Below are 23560 nucleotides of genomic sequence, written 5' to 3'. Positions count from 1 at the left end.
CAAAGTGCATTAGACATTCAATGACTTTAAGTAATTATGCTAATTCAAAAAATACTGATGACTTACTGGAGACTGATGCTCGGCCATTGGATATAGTGACAAGAAAAGCACGCCAAGAGGTATTAATAACTTCGATTATCGCCGAGAATTCTCTTTCTTTCAATGTAGCTCCCAATTTAATTGAACTCTGCAAACAGTTGAGCCGCGTTCAGACGGCACTAAACTTGTTGGAATTATCGAGGACTACTCATGTTATAAGATGAAATATGGGCTAGCAAAAACTACTAAGGAAAATATCATTAAAACTTTAAAGGAGACTCCATTTTCTCTAAATTTGGATGAAAGTACTAGTAATGTTCAAGAAAGTATACTGGCAATATTGGTGCAGTTTTATGACAACAATCAAAATGAAGTTGTAGTTCATCATTTTGAATCTCTAAAGATGGAATCTTGCAATTCAGAAGCTGTTTTTAAAGCAGTTGTTAATACTATTGAAGATAATAATATTCCATGGGCAAACTTAATTAGTGTATTAATGGACTCATGTAACACCATGCGTGGAAAAAAAAAGGGTGTTGAAACCAGACTACGATCAAACAAAGCACCCCACTTATTAGATATTGAATGGTGACACATGTCACACAGCTAATAACTGTGCAAAAAAATTTGCTTCATGTTTTGATAGATACTTAGAAGATTTTTTTGATGACATCTATTTTGATATGAAAAGCTGCAGTAAAAGTAAAAATTTTTTCAAAATCTGTGAATCCCTTGCCATTAAAAAACTTAAGCCCTTGAAGAGACCAGACCATAGGTGGGTGTACATTTTATGTGTTTTAGAAAGAATCAAAGATCTGTGGGATGCTCTTATTGCATTTTATTTTCACTACTTGGATAAAACTGATAAAGGGGATTATTTTTCTTATGTTGAAACTGTATACAATAAAAGAAATATTTCTGCAGCTCAGAAAAAATTTTTTGAAGGGGTGTATTCTTGCTTGCATTCCCAACAACTCACAAAGGTTGCTTTAGCTCGGAAAAAAAGAATACTAAATGGGTTATTTGTTATGCAAAACAAAACTTTATTGCATATGGCATTATATTCAGCAGTATTACCAGAGTTCAACACATATATTAAATTATTTGAAACAAAAAAAAAAAATGCTTCATTTAATACATTCCAGTATTTATAAATTGATGGCAAAATTTTTCTCTTTTTTTATGAAGCCAGAAAATATAGAGTGCACATCTTATAATGATTTATTAAAGGTTGATGTCACAAATCCAGAATTCCATCTGCCTAGCAAAGTAATATTTACTGGTGCAGAAGCTTCCACTCTCCTGAAGAAATTATCAAAAAATCATCCAATAGCAAAAGAATTACAAATTTCTCTGATGAAAGCTTATACTAATACAGCACAGCATATGAAACAGAAATTACCCCTTAAAAATTCATATCTAATTAGTTTTACAGCATTAGATCCAGAGCTAAGAGGTAAAACCAGTACAATATTAGCTTTTGAAAAATTATTATCTTTTATGTCCCATATTTTTAGTGATAATGAAAAGTCAAAAGTAGAAGCTGAAATAAGGTTATACCAGAGTGATATTGATATCACCAAAGAAATGCTCTACACATCTGATGAAAGTAGAAATGAAGTCAAGTGTTCAATTGATAAATATTGGTCTAAAGTTTTTAATTTAAAAGATGATTTCACAAATGATTATAAGTATCCTACATTGGCTAAATTGGTCAAAGCCTGCCTTAGCTGCTTCCATGGCCTATTAGTGGAAAGTGCATTCAACTTAATGGATACACTTGTCACTGACTATAGAACCTCTCTTAAGATTGATTCCCTAGATGCAGTGCAGACTATTAAATATGATTTAATGGCTTCTGAAGAAACCTCATGTGAAAAATATGGCTAAAAAAATCCAGTGACTGATCCAATTCACAAAGATCTCTTACTGAATATGAACAGAAGTTGGAAAACATGTATTTCAGATGAGTCACCTATAAAAGTCTCTGAAAAACCTTCTACATTAGCAGAAAAGCAAACTGCTTCTACCTCTGCATGTGCAGTTCTCGAGGAAATTTCTTCAACTGTAAATGAGGAAAATAAAAGTCAACCTTCCTGCAATTATGAAGTTCACCACAAAAGAAGAAAGACAAGCCCACAAACAGCAGAAAATAAAAAAAAGCAGCAGAAATTAGATAATTTTTTTTAAAGAATTAATTCAGGTAATTTAAAATATTTACATAAAATGTAGTAGTTTATATGTTTGAAAATTTATGGTTATTAATTTTGCAAAAAAGTAATTCATTGAACTTTTATAATTAGGTCATTCAATACTTTATAATTGTAATTTTTCATTTCTCCCCCCCCCTTCTCGAAACACCAAAATGTCGGTAGTAAGTCCGTAAAAGTTTCAGGGGATTTTTTGGGGTCCCACAAACACTCCTGCTTCTTGCTTAGAACCTCGAGTATCCCATCACTTTTATATTAGAAATAGAAACAAATTATAACCCATGAACCCATTCAAAAGATACGTCAGTAAATCGCCAAAAATATTCCTTCAAAATGCTAATTCACATCAAAATGGCAATCGCAAAAACAGACAGAAATTTCAGATGATTAAAATTAAGGACCTTCTGCTGATTTTGGTCAAAATTAAGGACTTTTAAAGACTCTACGAACCCTGTCCTTGGTTAGTACAGGATCACTGGCAGTTGAAACTTCTAGTGGATACAGTTTTTTGATTGGTCTTACCAAATATTCACTGCTTGTTTTTACTTGTACCAGTCTTGTAGCCCCATCTCTACTATTAAATATTTTTACAATTTTGCCCATTGGCCACATTACATGTTTTTTATTGTCTAGTTCTATGAAGACTACGTCCCCCTTTAGGTTTTGACATGAAACGCTGGCCTTAAGCACCAGTTGAGCCAGATACTGCTTGTGGAAATGACTTCTCAGTTCTTGTCTCAACGTATTGCAGTAATTTGCACATACATTCAGTTTCTGGGAATCGATGTAATCGAAATCTGGTACCCTTACTTTTTTTATGTTTTGCAAAAACAGGGAAGGTGTCAGAGGTACGAGCTCTTCCAAATCATCATAGATGTACGTTAAAGGAAGCTGTTTAATGTGGATTCAACATCACACAGGATGATCAGTAACTCCTCGAAATTCACCGACAACCTCCCTAGAATTCACACAAGATGAGTCTTGGTGGAACGAACTAAGCGTTCCCACCATTCCCCCACCATGCAGCTCTAGGGGGGATAAATTTCCATTTTATTGGAAAACACTCTTTTTCTGTAATTTTTCTCCAATCCAGGCATTTCAGAGCATTGTCTGCTCCGGTAAAATTGGTTTCGTTATCTGAATACACTGTCGCAGGATGGCCTCGCCTGGCAATGAACCATCTCAGAACCTGTAGAAACATTTCGGTACTCAGAGAGGTGATAGGCTCCAGGTGAACTGCTCGGTATGCGGCGCAGGTGAACAAGACGATCCAAGCTTTACCCTTTTGTCTCAGAAGTAAATGTCCACAAAGATCGACTCCAGTGTTTCAAAGATTCACGAATCTCTTACTCTGTCAAGGGGTGGATAAAGCCTTATCAGTAAATCTCCTACATACTACACATCAGCTTATGCAAGATCTTATATTACATTTGACGAAATGATCCAGTATCGCTTTCTTAACTTAGCAGCTAATATTTGCACTCCCACATGACAATTCTTTTCAGGATACTCTCTTACGAGGCATTTAGTCAAATAATGCTTGGATGGAAGCAACAGGGGATAAAGGAAGCATAATTCATCATCATATTCAATGATTTTAGTTTTAACTCTGATGACTCCGTCGTTGTCTCTCACTACCAACAGTCTGTGAACTCTATATCCAGGGCTAAACCTAGAGACTTTGGAGATCTGAGGTGGGATTTGATTTTGTCAAACAGTGACAATAGCGGCACCCGATTCTCCCCTTGTAAGCGTACATTTTGGATAATTAATTTTAATCCTCACATATATCTCAGTTAAAATTTCCTTGTTGCCAAAACGCAGAAAGAGCTTTTGGGTAATTTTCAGCTGTTAAAGGATAACTTCCTATCAACTCACTAGCCCGAGTTTCTGGTAACATTGAGCTAAATAATGGAATTTGTCAATGTCATTAAGTTCTTTATCCCCTAGGATCTTTTTAAATTGACCCCAAAATGTTAGGTAACTTAATAATTGCCCATCGAATTTTTGGCAACTTGTACCGTTTTCCATTAGAAGCGCTTATGCTACTGTACATGTTAGAACTTGTGTTGGCACTTCGGTCCTTGCATTATCTACACTTTTTTCACCCAACGATTAATTGTGATAAATTCATCTGAATATTCCTCGCAGCTTATAACTTCAGTTTCTAGAACATCTTCAGTGGCTTTGCCCTTAATCAATAAATCTAGTATATCTGAATTGTAAGATTTTAACTCAGCAATTATCGTTTCTAACTTCCCAATTTTATCTTTTAATACAGCTTTATCTGCATGAACATCTTTACATAGTTCGTTCTTTAGAATCTTAACTGTCCTAGTGAAAGCACTGCATGCCTTTCCTTTAGCATATCAACAGCCATTTTACCTTTAAATACAGACTTGCTTAAAACCCCAAATCTGTAATTTTATCATCATTCCGACAAATCCTCAAAAACATCTTTACTCAGGCATTCCAAAAATATAACTCAATATAATAAAAATGAATAAAAATAGGTCATAACATTCATACACAATAAATCTAAACTAGTTTGAATACTATTATGAAATTCAACATTGCAGATGATAAAACGCATTACGTTTCCAAAGAAGACTTAAATTAATATTTACTTCTATAATAATATAACAAACACAATACTTTCTCAACTATATTAATATAACAATCCTCGCAAATTTGAATCAGGATCGCAATCCTGGTTGGCTCGCCATTTTGTTATGTCGTAAGCAAAACGTTCTTACTTTACACCTGACTGCCACTGGCTCCGACATAGCAGTGAATACTTTACATCTAAAATTTTAAATACCATTCCAGAATTTTGAAAATGTATTTAATAGAATTCTAATCATAATTGGCAAATTATATACTACAAACACAATAACAAAATTTGAACTTATCTGCAGAACAAGAATAAGTCCTGAATAATTTTCTGAACTCAAGACAACTTTTCGGAGGTTAAATACCACAAACTCAAACATAAGGGTTTTATCCTTTCAAATGCAGCAAATATTCTAAATACATTTTACTAATATCTGCAGTGGGCAGTGGATTCCATTTCATTCACCCAAACTCAATTTTACAACGCAATTCTCTCTCCGAGATGAAATTGGCTTCCTTACAAAAACGCGTCTGGAATGTTATTCTCTGTTGCTATTCAAGCGCTGCAGAATTTTTCTACCTGCAGTTGCTGCCAGATTTATTCTTGCTGTATGTGACAAGTACAACAGATGGTAGTTTGCTACAACTCTATATGCATACTGCTTACATTAGCTGCCAAATACAATCTGAAGATACAATCAAATGGATGATCAAACAGCTTATCTGAATGGAAAAATTGATAAAGAGATCTTTATGTCTCAATCAAAAGGTTCTGTAATTTCTGAAGGAACACTTTGCAAGCTGAAGGAAAGCTCAATTTATGGACTTAAGTAAGTAGGACATATGTGGACTCTAAAATTAAACGAAACCTTGAAGAAACTAAAATTCAAAAAATTAATGTCAGATAACTGTATTTATGTTCAGAAAGAAACAGATGACTGTATCATAATGACTACTTATGTAGATGATTTGATAAACCTAACTAAAAACAAATCATCTGTGATACACATTAAGAAAACTCTCAACAACACTTTTGAAATGAGGGACTTGGGTAAAATAAAACAGTTTAGGTATTAGCAATGAACAAAATGAAAATGCATCAATTAGCCAAATTCAGTAAATAAAGGTAAGGCATGCAAGAATATAGGCCTATATCAACAGTATTAGACCCTAAAATTAAACTATGCGAATCATAAAAAATCATTACAAAAGAAAAAACGAAAGTATAACCAAAAGTAAGCATCAATCCTCAATTGAATACTTTAATTTAATTAGCTATATATATATGACCTGCCTGAAATACTTTCACTGGATTCAAGAAAAATGCTAACTATAATACTTTTATGTTAAACAGGAAAAGAACTTATCTGAAAGCACATAAAAGTCTTAACCGTTATATAGACATGGACTGCGCCAAATTCTCTTGACAGGAAATCATTTTCATATTAGCAGGAAGCCTGATTTCTTGAGAATCACACAAGCAAATAACTGTAGTGCTATCAAGCAGAATACACAGTGTTAACTGAAGCTTCATAAAAAGCAATGCACTTGCTCTTAACAGAGCTAGGTATTTTAGAGAAGATACCAGAACCAACTTTGCTGTACAATAATATTCAAAGTGTACAGTATTTAGTGAAAATCCAGGTAATCACTCTTGAAGAAAACACACTGATACTTGCTTTCATTACATTAGAGTTTTATTAGATAAGAACATTCACATTCTACAGCATTCTACAGCAGAAATGCCCAGAGTATTTTAATGAAGAATCTTGAAGGGAGAAACACAGAAAAATGTATGAATCAGTTAGGTCTTCAACTTTAACAAATGATTATTTTTCTGTTTTATTCTCTTTCCAGCTCTGCAAGGGACAGTGTTGGGGAATTTGCATTCTCTCTTACAGCTGCATTGTGCTGAAGAAGTGAAAATGTCAATGCTAAATAATCCTGCAGCAGAAGCCAAGAAATGTGTGAAGATCGTGTGTCGCACCGATGTGCCTATCCGGGATATGTGTTGTTCTGGTTATTGATAACCATAATTCTCTTCAGCGTGGTGCAGTGAATCGATGTATGGAATCCTGACATAGAATATAGACCTCAAAGATTAGATCGGGAATAGAAATGCAGCAAAGTGTCCAAAACAGCATTTATATAAAGTATTGCATGGAACTATTGCAGCCAAGTACCTGTCAACATACAAGTCAAGTTAATCACCTGTTATTCACAATGTTTTTCCTCACAGGTCAACATTTCCTGTTCATCTGTTTTGTTAATCTCAAGGAAAGCACCCATAAAATTTATATTTTACTTATATCAGTACGCTCCCTTGTTAGGCAACCACATATTACACCATGCAAATATTCTCAACATGATCGAAATAAAACACTACAATCAACATATGGAAGTTCATGGGCTTCATGATGAGAAGTAAGAAGACTAGTAACTTAAATACATCAATCCCTTATTTACATGTTTTATTGTTAGTTAAATTTAGTAACTTGGGATACACTTTCTTTGCCCAAATTAAATTTAAAATTTACAGGTGGTTTCACAGTATTTTTAGAAGGCTACTATTACCAATCTGAGCTATATAGAAGAAAGATTATATTACTGCGGTTCTCAACCTTTTGACTAACGTGTATCATCTAAACAAAAATTGAAAATCTTTAGTACAACCACTACAAAGTACTACTACCACCACAACTGCTGAACAAAGCTCAGATCGCATAAATTTACAAATGTTAGAGAAAAAACTCAATCAGGATGATGGGGTTACAATTTTTAAATTTAATAGTTAATAATACTTTACTTCTTTGAGTACCACCTATTTTTCTCTTGCATACTACCAGTTGGGAACCCCTGTAATATCATATTAATAGTAAAACTCTGATTTTGCTATTCTGATATGATGTGTATTTATCTAAAAAATGATCTGATGGATTGAGGAACCAAAAACTGGCTTGCAGTTAACTTGTTGGCCATATCTGATATGTAGCATGTCTCTTTATTAGATAACAGATAAAAATATCTTTATAATTAAAAGCATTTTAAAAGGGAAAAAACAGTTATGCCACTACTTATTAGTTAGTTAAATAGTTTCAGTTCATGTTCTCCTTTTCAATTAACATGTTCACTGCCCAACACGAGATAACTCATATTATTGCACTTCTTCAGGACGCCCAATACGAGTTATTTTGTAGTTTCTTGACTTGCCACTTTTGTGCCGCTTCAAGTTACTTACTCGCTTAGTGCTTGTTTTAGATGTACCGAGGCGACAAGTTGAAGCATGTCTGTACAAAACAACTCGTGGGCTTCTGCGAAGAGCTTTTTCTAACAAAAGCCAATTAGACAATTTGTAAAACCTCTTTTTCTATTAAAAAAAAAAATCCTATAAACTTTTAAATGATTGTTAAAAATTATAAATAGTATTTTAAATAATATAATATGATTAAATCGATTTGGCTTTTGGGCCAGAATCCGAAAAGTGCCGTGGCAGTCAACGTGTTAACCTCAACAGGCACAGTTGTAGATAGATACTGTTAATGACCCAATCAAGAATCAAATTCAGCCATGTAACTTTCACATGTGATCATGAGATCAATCCAAACTTCCTCAGAGTAAAAATAATTTCACCTTACAATCATCTTGGTATACCTTCGATATTTCTTTTATGTTTAGTACACATTCTAAGAATTCCTTTATTCTATCAATAAAGTAAAGATACTCCCTTTTTTAAATTTCAGATTGACTTTTCTTATCGCATTTTTGACTTTTTTAAGGATATAAATTAGCCTTTCTTTCAATAAAATCTGGTTTTCCAATCTCTACTAATTTGGTATAGCCCATTATTTCTTCTGCATTCAAAGACTGCACCAATGTTAATTTTTAGACAATTCCCTAGCCTTAAAGGATCTTCATAACCTTAAACCACAGTTATCTATCAATAAGATCCAATATAGACAAATATGATTCAAAACGTAATTTAGTAAGCTGATTTTGTAAAAGCTACCTAAGACAGTTGTAGAGATTTATAAAGAGAATGGTGTGCACTGAAAATCACTTGAATTAATAAATGTAACATAATGATATGACTTTTCTTTTTCTTCCTCCTAAAACACTTTTAAGGATTAAGCTTAGTTAATGTTTATGTTACTAAAAAGCCTTTCTAAGTACCATAAAACATTATTTATTTTACAATAAAGATTGCATATCTATCAAACAAAAATAGTACTGAAAAGCCTAATGACTGGATTTTTTCCCACCAAAAAAATAAATAAATTTAAGAGCTAAAACAATTTATTTTTATACCAGGCCTTCTGCAAGATTTAGTTGAAATACTGCTTTTAGTTTTAAAATTTTTTCAGAAGTAAAAATTAATTTTTATTATAACAAACAAATTTACAAAACTAAATATATACATATATATAAAATTACCTTTTTATGAGCAATTAGAATGCAGTTAGAATGCTCATGCTCAGATGCAATCTTGTAATCAGACAAGCTTTCAGCTAACTTTAAGGCAAATGAGTATACTTCTTCATGCCAAGGAACATTGTTCATTGTTAAGTTACTTGCATTGGATGTCCCACAATATGTAACACCCTGACAAAAGGCAAAAATATTATCTTTTTTGGATTATTTGAATACAATAATACACGATGACTAAAAAGTTGATTCACATAAAACCAAAATAAAAGTCATAATTTTCCTGATAATATAAACAAAACAGAGAAATTGCACTCTCCAAATATACTAACTTTTCTTCTTCTTTCTGTTAGCAATATAATTACCATATATATAAATTCACTCAAAACAATAAAAGGAAATTCCCATTATAAAATTAGGCAATAATGCACTCATGATATTTCACCAGCGTAAATCTGCAGTTCAAAACATTTTTTTTTTTTTTTTTTTTTTTAAATAGCTGGACACAATTTTGTTGTTTCCTTAAGAAAACACATTTCTTCTCTCTGAGTGCACTGGCACAAAACTCACTATTGCCTCCTTCCTTTAGGACTCTTAGTGAGTTTCTTTGTATGTCATGTTGCTAATAACAAAGATTCCAGGACAGATATTTTTGGAACTTCTATTCTAATTATCAATAAAGCAATAACTTTCTTTTTTTAAATTTCAGATTAGCTAAGACTTTGTTTACTAATTTTACCCTACTATTATTATTATTATTATTTCTTTTCAGGGATATAAACTAACCTTTATTTCAATAAAATCTGGTTTTCCAATTTCTACTAGTTTAGCATAGCCTTTTATTTCTTCTGTATTCCAAGATTTCACTAATGTTAATCTATACACAGTTCTCTGGCCCTTTAAAGAAAAAAAAAAAAAAAAAAAAAAAAAAAAAATTGCTATTTAAAACATTTTAGAAATAAGATTTTATAATATAGAGAAGGAAAAACATTTTAAAATCTGAATTGAAAATTTATTCAGTAAAAGATAAAGCAATCATGTATGAATTTTTTAAACATTTTAAAATCAGAATTGAAAATTTATTCAGTAAAATATAAAGCAATCAAATATTATAAAATTTAATTAACAAAATTTCTTAACATATAAAACCATAAATAAGTAAAATTTAAAGAAATTGCAGGAAAATAATAAAAATACCAAAACATTTTTTAAATAACAAAGGATTTGACTCATTCATGTCAAAGTAAATATTTAAAGTTATTAAAATAAACTCTAAAGTTATATCAATCACTTCTTCATAACTTAATATACGAGTATTAAATTCACACTAGTCTTTTTTTTTTTTTTTTTTTTTTTTTTCATAGATAATCAAATTAAACTGTTTTAACCATCAACTAACCTTTTTTGATAATGCTTGTAAGCTATCAATAAAGCGCTGCCAAAAATCCTTAAAAAGAGGGCGGTCGATTTTTTTTAAGCTCTGTTCATTACTAGCATCAACTGAAACATATAACTGAGTAACAGGGTCTAAATTTTCTATAGCATCTGGAAACTGAGCATTTGTAACAAGAAATGTTGATATTTTTTTACTGTGTAAGAGTCGAATTAGAGTATTTATCTCTGGATACATTATAGGCTCTCCAACTAAAGATAAGGCACAGTGCTTGACTTCCATGCCCTCAGATAGTCTTTCAGGTTTCACTCCAGGTACACCTGAAAAAAATTTGGAATTCATAACTTTGAACTACAACATTATATGTGCCACATTAAATATATAAATACCATGAAAAATAAATGATAATTCAGAAATAATTGTTACAATGATGTCATTAGATTCCTCAAAAGTACTGCTTTAGAAGCAAAATTTTGCTATACATAATAAAGAAATAACAAAATAGCCTAGATTCTCAGAATTACCTAAACAACATAATTTTTCTTTGACAACATTTTCTTTTCGTTCATTTTTTATCACTTTTTAGGGTAAAATTTTGAATTTCAGTTATTAATCACTCTAATTAAGTCCAATAAGCATATTATCAAATACAAAACAACTTTGGGTCTTTTTCATGCTTAGAGTTTCATGCAATCCTTTAAATATAGTGGGAGTAAAATCCATTCTTAAACCACAGAAATAAAAGGCATTTTAAATCAGAAAATTCATTTCTGTATGACAGCTTTTCACTTTTACTCAGTCTTTTTAGCACCAAAGCTACAATTAGTTTCAATCCACACTTTTTGTCCATAAATAAATAAATTCAAATAAAAGAATTCTTCCAACAACTGTTATTGCCATATATTATTTTTTAAGAAATAAATATAATGAATATATATACTTTGTCATGAAATCTAAAGATATGCTGTTTTTAAATTTTTGTGGTTTTGGTGTTAAATTTTATGTGACATAAGTCTGAAGAAAGTGAACAGATCAATAAATTGCAAGCTCAGCTGGAGCATAAAAAACAACAAATCATCTAGTGCAGTGTTAAAATCTGGATCCTTTCAGATTTTCTTTCTTTTTTATCTCTCATTAATAACTCAACCAACTACACTTAAAGGTTTTTGCATTTTGATTTCTACATTGATGATGATTTTTATATTCACTAACTCTTTCACAATTTTTTCTTCAAAAGCCATTATTATTATTATTATTATTTTGTTTTATTGTGCTTTTAGCATCTTCCTTTAATTGGTAATTTTCTTTATCTCCAAAACTGCACTAGCGGTCATTTCAACAGCCATTTCAGTGGAGCCTTTCATCTTAGAAAGAGTCAATGCAGTACTTTCATTACTGCAGTATCAGTAGTTACTTCTTTTAATAGCAGTTACTTACTATTATAGTATTACCAGGTATTCTGGTGTACTTAATTTCATACAGGTATATTTTCAACAATAATAATGGTCCAAATGTGAAGCTAATAGATATTCATATGCTTTATTCAACTACTTTGCTACAAACTGTGATATCAATTAATGGCAATATGGTGCAATATAAATATTAATAATTTGGGATGCAATTCTAATACATATTTGGACATGTTTCAGATAATGGCACAGGAGATATATGATGGTGATTAATACTAGAGCCAAGAAATTTTGAATTATGCAATCCTCTAGGCGAACATGGGTACCTGGAAGCCCGAATTTTTTATTTTGAATTTGTTTTTTTACCTATTTAAAATTTTGTAAACTTTAATGCATTTTTGATGAACAAACTCAACAATTTCAAAGCAAGCAATGACAACACTTTATGAAAAAAATAACATTTTTATCTCCAGCACGTGAGATTCTGTATTGGAAATTCTATAGATAAGCTGTTTTTAAATATTTTATGATATTGCTGTTGAATTGAATTTTATGTGTTTTAAGTGCAAAGAACATGAAATTTAATAAATAAAAGTAACACATAAAAAGTAAAAAAATAAGCCTCTTGAGGCATAATATAAAACCTAAAAGCTTTCATATAGATAAGCTGTTTTGCTGTTTTTAAATATTTTATGATATTGCTGTTGAATTGAATTTTATGTGTTTTAAGTGCAAAGAACATGAAATTTAATAAATAAAAGTAACACATGAAAAGTTAAAAAAAAATAAGCCTCTTGAGGCATAATATAAAACCTAAAAAGCTTTTTTTTTTTTTTTTTTTTTTTTTGAAGCAGGAGATGTGAAAAATGTGCAGTGCTCTCTGGGACTCAAATCGGACCTCTTGAATATGTGCCAAGTATATGCTACCATTATACCACAAAGGCATGCAGAAAGGAGGGAGAAAGTACTTTATATATTCCCCCTTTTAAAGGGTGACTGGGAATTGGGGAGCCAATCGCCAAAACCTAGTTTTGACAAATTATTGCCCACCACCTTTTAGTTCGGGTGCCAGTTGCAGTGTCATTAGGTTATTTTAAAAAATGTGCAATGCCCTTGCTGGGACTCAAACCTGGACCTCTTGATTACGAAGAGAGTGTGCTACCATTATACACCGATGGCATTTTGGATAGAGGGAGAAAACACCTTATATGCTGATGATACTAACCACTTTTGATGCAACATTTGTTGATACATCAGATTTGTTTTGAATATTGTTATATGTTGCAATTATAAAAAATTATCAAACATAAACCACATTCAGTCAACATTAGAGAGTTAAAATTTTGTACTTTTAAAAAACTGCCCATATATTTTCTACAATAATTACTACTTGATACCGTGGCAAAGAATCAAAGTATAAAAAATTTTAGCAAGTACATGAAAACAGTGTAAGTAGCAAACAAATGTTGTAATATCTGAAATTAATTGATAATACTGGTAATTAAAATTCTTATCATTTTTAGCTGCTTTTGATATGTAAGTTTAATATACTGAAAACTGCCACTTTCTTGATAATTAACATTTTATAGTAATATTAAAACATATCTGATATACAACTGATTTGTGCTAAATTCTGATTTATTTTGAAATATGCTGCCTTTTCTTCCCCTTTATAGATAATGTGTTCTATTTCTGCCTCAGCAAGTGCATTTACCAGATCTTTTACCATTTGAGCATATATGGCACAATAATAGTCATCAGTAGCTACAAGAGATGAACTCTGCCAGAGAACTGAAGTCTCAAGCTGCCATCCAGAATGTATACGAGCTCCAGTAGATTAACTCTGCCAGAAAAATGAAGACTCATGGACTCAAGCTGCATTCCAAAATATATTCCTTTCCATGTCCAGCTGTGTAGCAAGTGTTATTGCTGCCCATAACAAGGTTCATACATATTTCTGCACACGAAAATTAAGTACTTTAAGGACCCTTTACGAAAAAAATTAAGGACCTATTAGCAAATGGGTTGAATAAATTCAATAAAAAATATTATCTATGCCTGAATTTCACTTCTATAATACCATCCTAAAAATGAAATAGATCCCTAAGTAGTATGCATTATTACTATACATGAATTAATCAGCATAATTATCAATAAGTTTGAGAATAAAATAAACTTTATGCAATTTATCAAGTAGCATTAAAAACTTTAAACTTTTAGTAGGACATATTTTAAAGAAGATAAGTGACATATACGTTTTACTAACAGTTAGGTGTTTTATGTTGATTTTTTTTTTTTATGTCTCATTTTGTCACATATCTGGTCAGTCACCAATTTGTCCCATACCTGGCCACATATCTGTAAATAGCAGGTAGATTTTATGTCAAATGGCATACCTATGAGGGTTTACTTAGAATGAGAAGTAAGATCATAATCAGCATGATTCAAAATATAAGACTCAATGTTGTCACCGCTGCTGCTTCTCTAGAGAGAGACCTGCTGATTAGAAAAAACCTGAAAGGCCTGATGTAGGCACGGTTGGCAAAAGTTGAAAGTTAGTCAGGATCTGTTTGATGCAGTTAGTGCCATAGCTTCATGTAGAACTCCAGGGATTGTAACCCAGTTAATACACTTTAAGGTTCCAATAAGTCATTAAAGTACCTAGTTGTTCTGTATTATTTTAAGTCTCATTAGATGCAAAGAATAAGTTTTACATGAATTTTTACATTTTTGTGTTTTATCTTGTGACCACAGTGAGTATTAATGAAAGGCAGTAACTCTCTTTAATATGTAGAGATAATTTTTAAGAGTAATCAATTAGTTATAAGTAATTAAATTAGGTAGTTAGATAACCTTAAGTCATTATGGATTTACATGGCCACTATAAAATTTTAAATTTTATTTTTTAACAATATTTTTTAAAATAGCCCTATTTAAATCAAAATCTAATACAATTTCACAGTTTAAAATAAATGTAATTTATGACATTGATTTCTAAACAATATTAGGATAATTAAACATTAAAAGATACGATACATTTACATTTTGTAACAACAACACTCAACAAAATATTTACCCGTCATTTTAATTTGAAGCCTTCCCAAACATTTTAGCTATTTTATATGGATTTCCTTCTATTTAAGCTTCTTTTCTATACATTAAAGATTTGTCTCAATATGCAAACCAATGCTCTCGCTAGTTTCTGCGTGTTTTATCTCCTAACTTGTCAACCTCTCCACAATGTACCTATGAGGGTTTACCAGATCTGGTAAAAGTTAAATAGTCTGAAACCCCCGACAAACCTGAAGCAAATTATCGCTATGGCTGAAAATAACAACAATATCAAACAAAGGTTTAAATAAGCTTTTTATTTAAAAAGAACTTGGAACATAAAGGCATGTTCTGATGCTAACAAAATCAGTTACAGCTCACGGCCATGTAATTAAACATGAACAGTCAAATTCAAACTAAAAGTGTGGACTAGTGGTCAATGATTATACAATTTAATTTTAATTTAATCTGGCTCAGTAACTCTATCATATGAGGAAACAGAAACGGGAAATTGTACTAAAGGTTGAAATCATAAACAATTGGGTAATTTACATAATAATAATTTCACATATCTTTGAAGAATAATTTTCTTGATGTATTCAGTTTCTTTCTTCAACACATTTCCTTTCCTTTTTAGAATTTTGGGATTTAATTAAGGATTTCTATTATTCTAAAAAACACTAAATGTATTTAGAATGTATAGAAAAAGTGGCTAATTTTATTTCTTTAGCAATATGAACATTCAGAAGAAATATGAAATATATATATATAGTGTAAAGGCCGGTTACAGAGCTGGTGTGGCAGAATTTTTAGAATTTAGTGACACACCGAACAACAAAATCTAGAAATGGCAAAACTTTTAGAATTTAGAGCAGGCATTGGAAGCAGAATTTAGAAAGGCACTAAGCAGCAGAATTTAGGATCCACAGAGATTGCATCAGGTGAGAAAATGCCTAGTACCAGCTCTGTATATTATGCATTAAGACATATTAGATGAATCTTTTAAATTGTAAGTTTTCAATTTCTTTATTAATAAAAAAAATCCCTTTCTATAATGTCTGCCCATGTGATAACATTAGAAGCATTTTTGCTATTTTCCACCCTTGTGTCTAGTGAAAAGTAAAAAAAATAAAGGGAAGATAAACATGTTAAGAAAAAGATTGTAGTATCACAAGTAAAACATTCAAATATTACGTTTTCCTTTTTCTTCCAGAAAGTAAGAAATTCATCTCAAACTTTCTGTAAAATACATCCATTACATGTTGATACCATGGAGACATTTTTCATTTGTCACACATTTCTCGAATCTTCCAGAAATGTGTGTCTTCCAGAATCTTGCTTTCAAATCCTTCTAAACTTTCCAAACTGCAATGTCTAAAATCCTAAAGAAAAATTATCCGTACCAATTCTGTAACAGCAAAAAGCCAGAAATACATTGGAAAAAATAAAGGAGGAAAAAAGTGTAAAATTAATTTTATAGAGAAAACTGATGCATATTCTGAGAATTTTGAATATTCTGAGACAATTACATGAGGAAAACGCTTACTATGAAAAAATTAAAAAGAAGACATTTTAAATTAATTACACAGCTAATTTTGCTTTTGCTAAGAGCTATTTCGTAAATTGTGCTTTTATAGCATTATACCTTGTTTATTTTTCAGATTCAAAATATTGTATAATAAGTTGCCAAAATAAAACTTAAAAAATTTTTGCACAAAAATTTTTTTATAACACAAGAGCGAAAAATAAAAATGTTTGTTATTTTAATGTTACTTTTAAATATAATTTCTTATAATAGATCAATATTAGGATGTTGGGGAAAAATTGTCGAAAAATTCTCAGATCTCGGGATTAAAAATTTTCTAAAGAAACTGATCTTTAAGTCGCCAAATTTAGAACCGTTTAATACAAAAATTCACATTCCCAAAAGGTGAAAGTTGTTTAAGTGCTCTTTATTGGAAAAAAATGAATTTCGAAATGCTTATGTTTCACACTTCTTGCTTTGACACTCAAGTATTCCATCATTTATATTAGAAATAGAAATAAATTATAACCCATGAAACCATTCAAAAGATAACCATATACGTCAGTGAATCGCCAAAAATATTCTTCCAAAATGCTAATTCACACTCAAAATGGCAGTCGTAAAAACAGACAGAAATTTCAGATGATTAAAATTAAGGACCTTCTGCTGATTTTGGCCAAAATTAAGGACTTTTAAAGACCAAAAATCGATTCCAAAAAATTTAAGGGCTTTTAAAGACTCTTAAGGACCATACGAACCCTGCATAATGGTTACATGCAACTTTGATCTGCACACATTTATCCAGATGACTCAAAATTGTAATCATCTTTTGGGTAAGACATTTGGAATATAAATATGGTTTTGTTACTTTTTGCCTTTCATGATGTAATTTCAATGACCAGCAAATACAGTTATAAAAAGATCTTTATCATGATTACTCTCTAGAATATCAATTTACAATATGAAAAATTAAAAATCACTTAGATGTTTTTGTTATATTTGAGATGGATAAATATTTTATTCAATAGTCTACATTTGATACATGTATCATACCTTTAAATTCTTTTATCATACTATAATGGCTTTTTAAAGCAAGATCTACAATTTCTTCAGGATTGTCCATTTTCCATTTCCACTCTGTTCCCACAGGATTAGTATGATGCCTTAAAATATGAACCATAAATAAATCTAATGAAATTACATACAAATATTAGGGAAACTTCTCAAAAAAAAAAGTAAAAATTTTTTACACTGTTGTGCTGCTGAAAGAATTAATTTTGTTCTGAGACTGCCATAAAAATAATAGACTGTGATAAAATCAAAGCAAAGATGTTTTGATACAATAAATAAATGAAAAAAAAAAGAACTCCAATGGTTTTAAATTTACGCATTGATGCAAAAATACAATGGGATTGATATAGAATATGGGTATAACAACTTTTTTTTTATCATTCATTATACATGTCATACAGTTATCTACATTTATTAATTTCTGTGAAGCACTTAATTTAAGTTAGTAAGGTGATAATCTCTGCAAAGTAACAGCATCAAATACTACACTGTTACAAAAATTTTCACCAAGTAAGGAGTGAAATCAGGGAAAATGTAGGAATGTCGTGGGTATCAAACTTGCTCTATTATTGGATGCCACATATTCAGTTATCCAAATGCCAGATATGAAGTTCATTTCACTGAAATTCTACATCAAATTATGCTAAAATGAATGAGAAACACACTAAATGTATTAGAAGTCATTGAACATTTGTTAATTGCATACAAGCAGATGGAAAAGCACAGAATGCTCCAGAAAAGGGTACTTACGTATTAATGCAATCGCCTTAGTAGAAGTTGGCCAATTTTCAGAATTTGCCAAGCTCTGGCAATCATCTGCATGACCATTCTTCTGGCAGCTATGTTCACAACAATCCTTTAGTCAAGCAATGCCACCATTCTTAAATGCATTTTTTGGGGTCATATTTAAAGTTCCAATGGTTTTTTAAAAAACAAATCATGATATTTTTTTGCCTTAGATTAAAATATGAGTTTGTGGAATTTGATAACAACGGAAGAAAGTGTGAAAAATTTCTGAAAGAATACAGCATTTTCTAAAGGCAATAATAAGGAAATGGGCTTCCTATATAGCTGCTGAGGATTGCATGAAATTAAGTTCTCCATTGTCGGATTTTTTTTTATGCAAAAATAGAGCACTGTGTACTTTGGCAGAAGAATAGCACAAAATAATAATAATAATAAAAGATTTAAAGAATGTGTTTTTTAACATATCATGTAATCCTTATTTAATTATTCAAATTTGTATTTTATAATGCTAAAGCATATGTTTTCTTTTCATGTTGATAATGTTTACCAACTTACGATAAATATCGATAAATATTAGGAATCTTTCTTTTAAAAAAAAAAAAAAAAAAAAAAAGAGGTGCGAGAACCATCAACTTGCACCTGGTAAGTAATTTTTATTTTAAAAGTTAAAAAAAAAAAAAAAAAAAAAAAGGCAGATACTTAGAACTTATTAGTCTTTGAGGATAGTTGATGGATAGTTTTCCATCATGACAACCCTCAGTTCCACATTAACTTTTCATCTATAAACAATTGCCGAATTGCAACAAGGTGGTTGCATTAACACAATAAGTACCCAGACAAAGAGCTTTTCAGGACATCAGTGGTCATAAACTGAAAATTTTTTATGTTTAAATTAACATTTTATGTAAATTTTTAGGGTCATGGAGCAACAACCAGAGGCTCAAATATGGTAGTGCCTTTGGACAGATTGTTTCTGACCACCTTATCGCCAGTTCTATAGAACATCACAGCTTATCTCAGATTATCGACTCCTCTGAATGTCTTGATGGGGTTTACTTTTATGTTAACCTTTCTGTCCAAGTTAGCAAACAGATGGAATTGCCGTGCTACTTGAAACAGTTAGCTCTTGAAACAATTAATAATGTTCCTATAGATGCTGTCCACATGTATACAGGCAGTAAACTTGTTAATGACAGTTTTGGCAATGGTATTTATATTAGATTTCGGGATCAAGAAAAAAGAATTCAAAGAAGAAATCCATCCAGACTTCTGCTCAGTATTCCAAAGCAAGCTTACTGCAATTTTGGAGGGTCTGGAATATATCACGAGGCTTAGTTAAAAGGTATCTGGATCTTTTCGGATAGTAGAAGTGCCGTCCAGCACTTGGCTGATTGACATAATGTGAGGGATAGTACAAGTGCAGACATCCTCAGGAAAAAAAACTTTCCCTTTCTCATCGGATCCACTTTCAGGGGATTCTGTCCCATGTCAATGTTACTGGAAATGAAATTGCAGACAGCTTGGCTACAGCTGGTGCTAGTGAGACCACAATGCCTGCCACTCCTCTTACTTATATGGAACTATTTTCTAAATGAAAGGCAAAGAATAAGCCCATTTGGATGGTGCCACCAGTTAACCCATGGTATCAGAGTAAGTGCCCTGGTGGCTCCTTGGTTCAGAGCAGCAATATACGAGATCAAACTGCACTTACTAGATTCCTTAGTGGCCATCTGTTATCAATGACTTTTGTTGGTAGTAATAAACACTTTGAAATATGCACTAAGTCTTCTATCGCACAGGCCTCTCATGATCACATCTTATCTTGTCTGGGGCTTACCAGACAGGATCTGGTTCAAGACCCCTTTTTTGAACTGGACTCTTTCAGGCTGAATGGGCTCATGGATCTGATCTAGCTTTGCTGGTCACAGGGATGAGAAACAACAACAAATTTTACATGTACATTCGAAACATTTAACCTGGAGAATAATCATATTTCATCACATTAATTAAATCAGTATTCAAAATTCTATTCCTCGCCCAAGGGTGTACATGTACCCTTTTTTCTTTCTATTTTGTCTTTCTCCTGTTTATTTTCATTCCTTACTTCATAATGCACTTACTATTTGCTTTTGTGTATGTATGTCACATATTTATAGGACAAAAACATAAATACATAGATCATATATTTATAGGTAAAAAAGATTCAATTTGAGACTGCACAGTTGATATATATTTAAGACTTAAGTGATTTACTTCTAACAAACAATCCAACAAAGTTTATATATTCTGGTTTGGGTACTAACAAAATTAAATTATATTTTTGTGGATGAAAACAACTCCCAAATACTATTTGGATCATCTCTTATCACTGCTGTTATCCTAGTCCCCCCCATTTCTATTTTCTAAATACAATTTTGTTTTTTTATGCAGAAGGTTTGTGATTTTTCCACGTTCTATAATAAACTATGTATTTTTTAGATAGGGTACAGTTAATACGGAGTTGATCATAGAATGAATAAAAAAGTTCACAAAAATATATAAACAATATATTTGTTCGCAGTACACAAGTTAATTTACTGGCATTTAATTCTAAAAATAGAAAATAATGAAAGAGGATATTTGAGCTCAAAGTAAGCATCTTAATATTTATAAATGGTTTTAATATACAGACCTCCAACAGAATACACATTTGTTTGCACATGCAAGGCTAGGTGTAGCTTCCATACATCTGTGACTTTCTATTCCATAAAATGTATGCTTGTAACAGCCTCCTCTACCACGTAACATAGATTTGGTCCATCGACACATTTTCACACCTGAATGACTGCCTAAAAGCTTATAGCCTTGTTTTGTAAGTGCTTTGCGAAGAAGAGGGGTAATCATCTCTTTTGGCCCGTTGTTATCTTCCAGCTTTTAGTAAATGAAAATATTCAAATGTTTATATTGTATTTAATAAACATGATTATTCAGCTACTGATATATTTAGAGAAATAATATGTAAAAAACAGGTAATGCATTCTTATGTTTTCATAAATGAAAAGAAAGGTAAAACAATCACATTATTCAGGGGATTTAATTATTAATTTTATTATTAATATTGTGATTATAATTCATTGGAATTAATCACATTAGTTTGAAGATGTAATTACTAATTTTATTATTTATATTGTGTTAATTTGATGAATTAATCATATTATTTTGAGGACTTAAATTTTTTTGGCACTAAAAGCTGCCAATATATATATAAAATTTAAGATCACTCTATGTAAAACAAAAATAAAAATAGTCTGAACAGTAAAAATTTAATTATTTACTTTTTTAGCTTTACTAACCTGCGGAATTTTCTTAGTAAAAGCACTACCTAATTCTTCTAGATCCATTACATCTTCTTCTTCATCACTACTTTCAGAAATTGTTTCTTTCTCTTGCTATAAAAAACATTTAGTACTATTTAGTTGCTCAAAAGTTATGCATAATTACAGAGGTAATGTTGATGTCAACTATAAACAAACAGAAACCTCATTTTCTGGTGTTTCTTCTTTTAGCATATTTTCTCTACACAACGTTTCTTTCAAGTCTTTCTTCCAGATATTGTAGCTATCTTCTAAACCTGCAGCAAAAATTGCATTAAAAATAAAATAATATAGCCAGGTGTATAAAGTAAAGCCATAAAATTAGGTGGGAACACTTCTTAGAATGATATGAAAAGGGTTTGAAAAAATAAAAGTTTAAAATTATCTCTTAAAATTAAAATTAAAAAAAAATCAATGACAGAAGTAATAATAAAATCAAATTTTTGAGTTTTCATCTACATAAATCATAAAAACGAAACGCTAAAAATAAAAGGCGCTGTTTTTCATAAAAATTTAAATTAAAAGGAAATTCAAATATCATGTCCTGATACAGCGTAAAACTGATAAAGTGAAATAACTTTAAAAATTAAATAATTTTATTATAAAATTTAAAGCAAAATTAAAACCAAGGGTAATTAAAAAAAAACACAGATACAATAAAACAGAACAAAAGCACAACTCAGTCAAAATACAGCAAACCAAGAAAAAAACAATCTGAAAAAAGAAATGAAAAAAATAAATAAAAAAAAAAAAAAAATAAATAAATAAATAAAAATAAAAATTAAATAAATAAATAAAAATAAAAATAAAAATAAAAACAATCTGATTTTACTTTTCTTGAAACATTTATATCTGCGAGCTGGTGTTTCAAAAAATGTAAAAGAAAATTAGCTTTTTTCAGAGTTAACCAATATACAGTACAGAAAATTAATTAATAGTTAAGTAAATGGTAGTTAGAAAAAAACAAATTAAATTAACATTAGTAGCCCAACTTCGACAAGTTAAAAATAAAAAAAAGCACTTGACTTAAAAATAAAACCACAATTCTTTTGGCTACATTACTGAACTGCTTCAAAATTCATTGTGGATGAGGTTGGTAGTGGGGGAACATATAGTCAAAAATCGTTAATTCGGACACCCATAATCCGGACCTCAAAGCTACAAACTTTCTGCGCATGCATCGCGTTGACGCATGTACATAGGCGTTTACACGTGCGCGTAAGACCTTTATGGCTGCGAATATGCGTGTGCGCATGCGCGTTTAATGTATAATGGATGGTATAAACTAAGCTAAAATTATCTAATTATCTATTTCAGTTAATGTTGATGATTGCGTTGTTCCTTAATCTTCGAATCGGATCACTTATTATTTTTTGCAGACTGTTAGAGCAATTTTATAAAAGTAAGCTTGAACTTTCGATTATGTCAAATAGAATTTCCGATATATATTTACTAATATGTAAAGGATCTACAAAGCGAAAGTATGTTTCGAAGTTCATTATACAGAAAGTGGAATTGCTGCAAAAAATAGATAAAGGCATATCCTTTGATTATCTAATAATTTCAAAATATGTTTATAAATTTCACGCTGCTCTGCGGGGGGGGGGGGGGACGACGCCGCACACGATGAATTGGAAGTTGATCTGTCAGCACTATCCTTATCTTCAGGACAGATGTTTTTATTTTATTTGGCTTATAATTCCTTAATAAATGTAGTATTTCATCTC

General features: G+C 30.9%; 1 protein-coding gene across 8 annotated transcripts in view; it reads right to left on the bottom strand.

The window, feature by feature from the left end:
- The window catches only part of LOC118194614 (S-adenosyl-L-methionine-dependent tRNA 4-demethylwyosine synthase TYW1-like), a 75836-nt gene that overhangs the window by 2686 nt on the left and 49590 nt on the right, over positions 1-23560 (bottom strand). For all 8 annotated transcript variants that reach the window (XM_035365791.2, XM_035365794.2, XM_035365792.2 and 5 more), the window contains 7 exons: positions 21999-22090; positions 21813-21908; positions 21152-21390; positions 17716-17825; positions 10684-10997; positions 10071-10181; positions 9294-9461 (listed from right to left, as the gene is read on the bottom strand). In XM_035365791.2, coding sequence (XP_035221682.1) covers positions 9294-9461; positions 10071-10181; positions 10684-10997; positions 17716-17825; positions 21152-21390; positions 21813-21908; positions 21999-22090 — 1130 coding nt within the window. The remainder of the gene's footprint in view (positions 1-9293; positions 9462-10070; positions 10182-10683; positions 10998-17715; positions 17826-21151; positions 21391-21812; positions 21909-21998; positions 22091-23560) is intronic.

This window comes from Stegodyphus dumicola, chromosome 5 (assembly GCF_044657685.1).
Source record: "Stegodyphus dumicola isolate Sdum_Otavi_A_Nest chromosome 5, ASM4465768v1".
Classification (NCBI taxonomy): Eukaryota; Metazoa; Arthropoda; class Arachnida; order Araneae; family Eresidae; genus Stegodyphus; species Stegodyphus dumicola.
The sequence above is the reverse complement of the archived record's forward strand: the minus strand, read 5'-3'. Positions and strand labels throughout refer to the sequence as shown.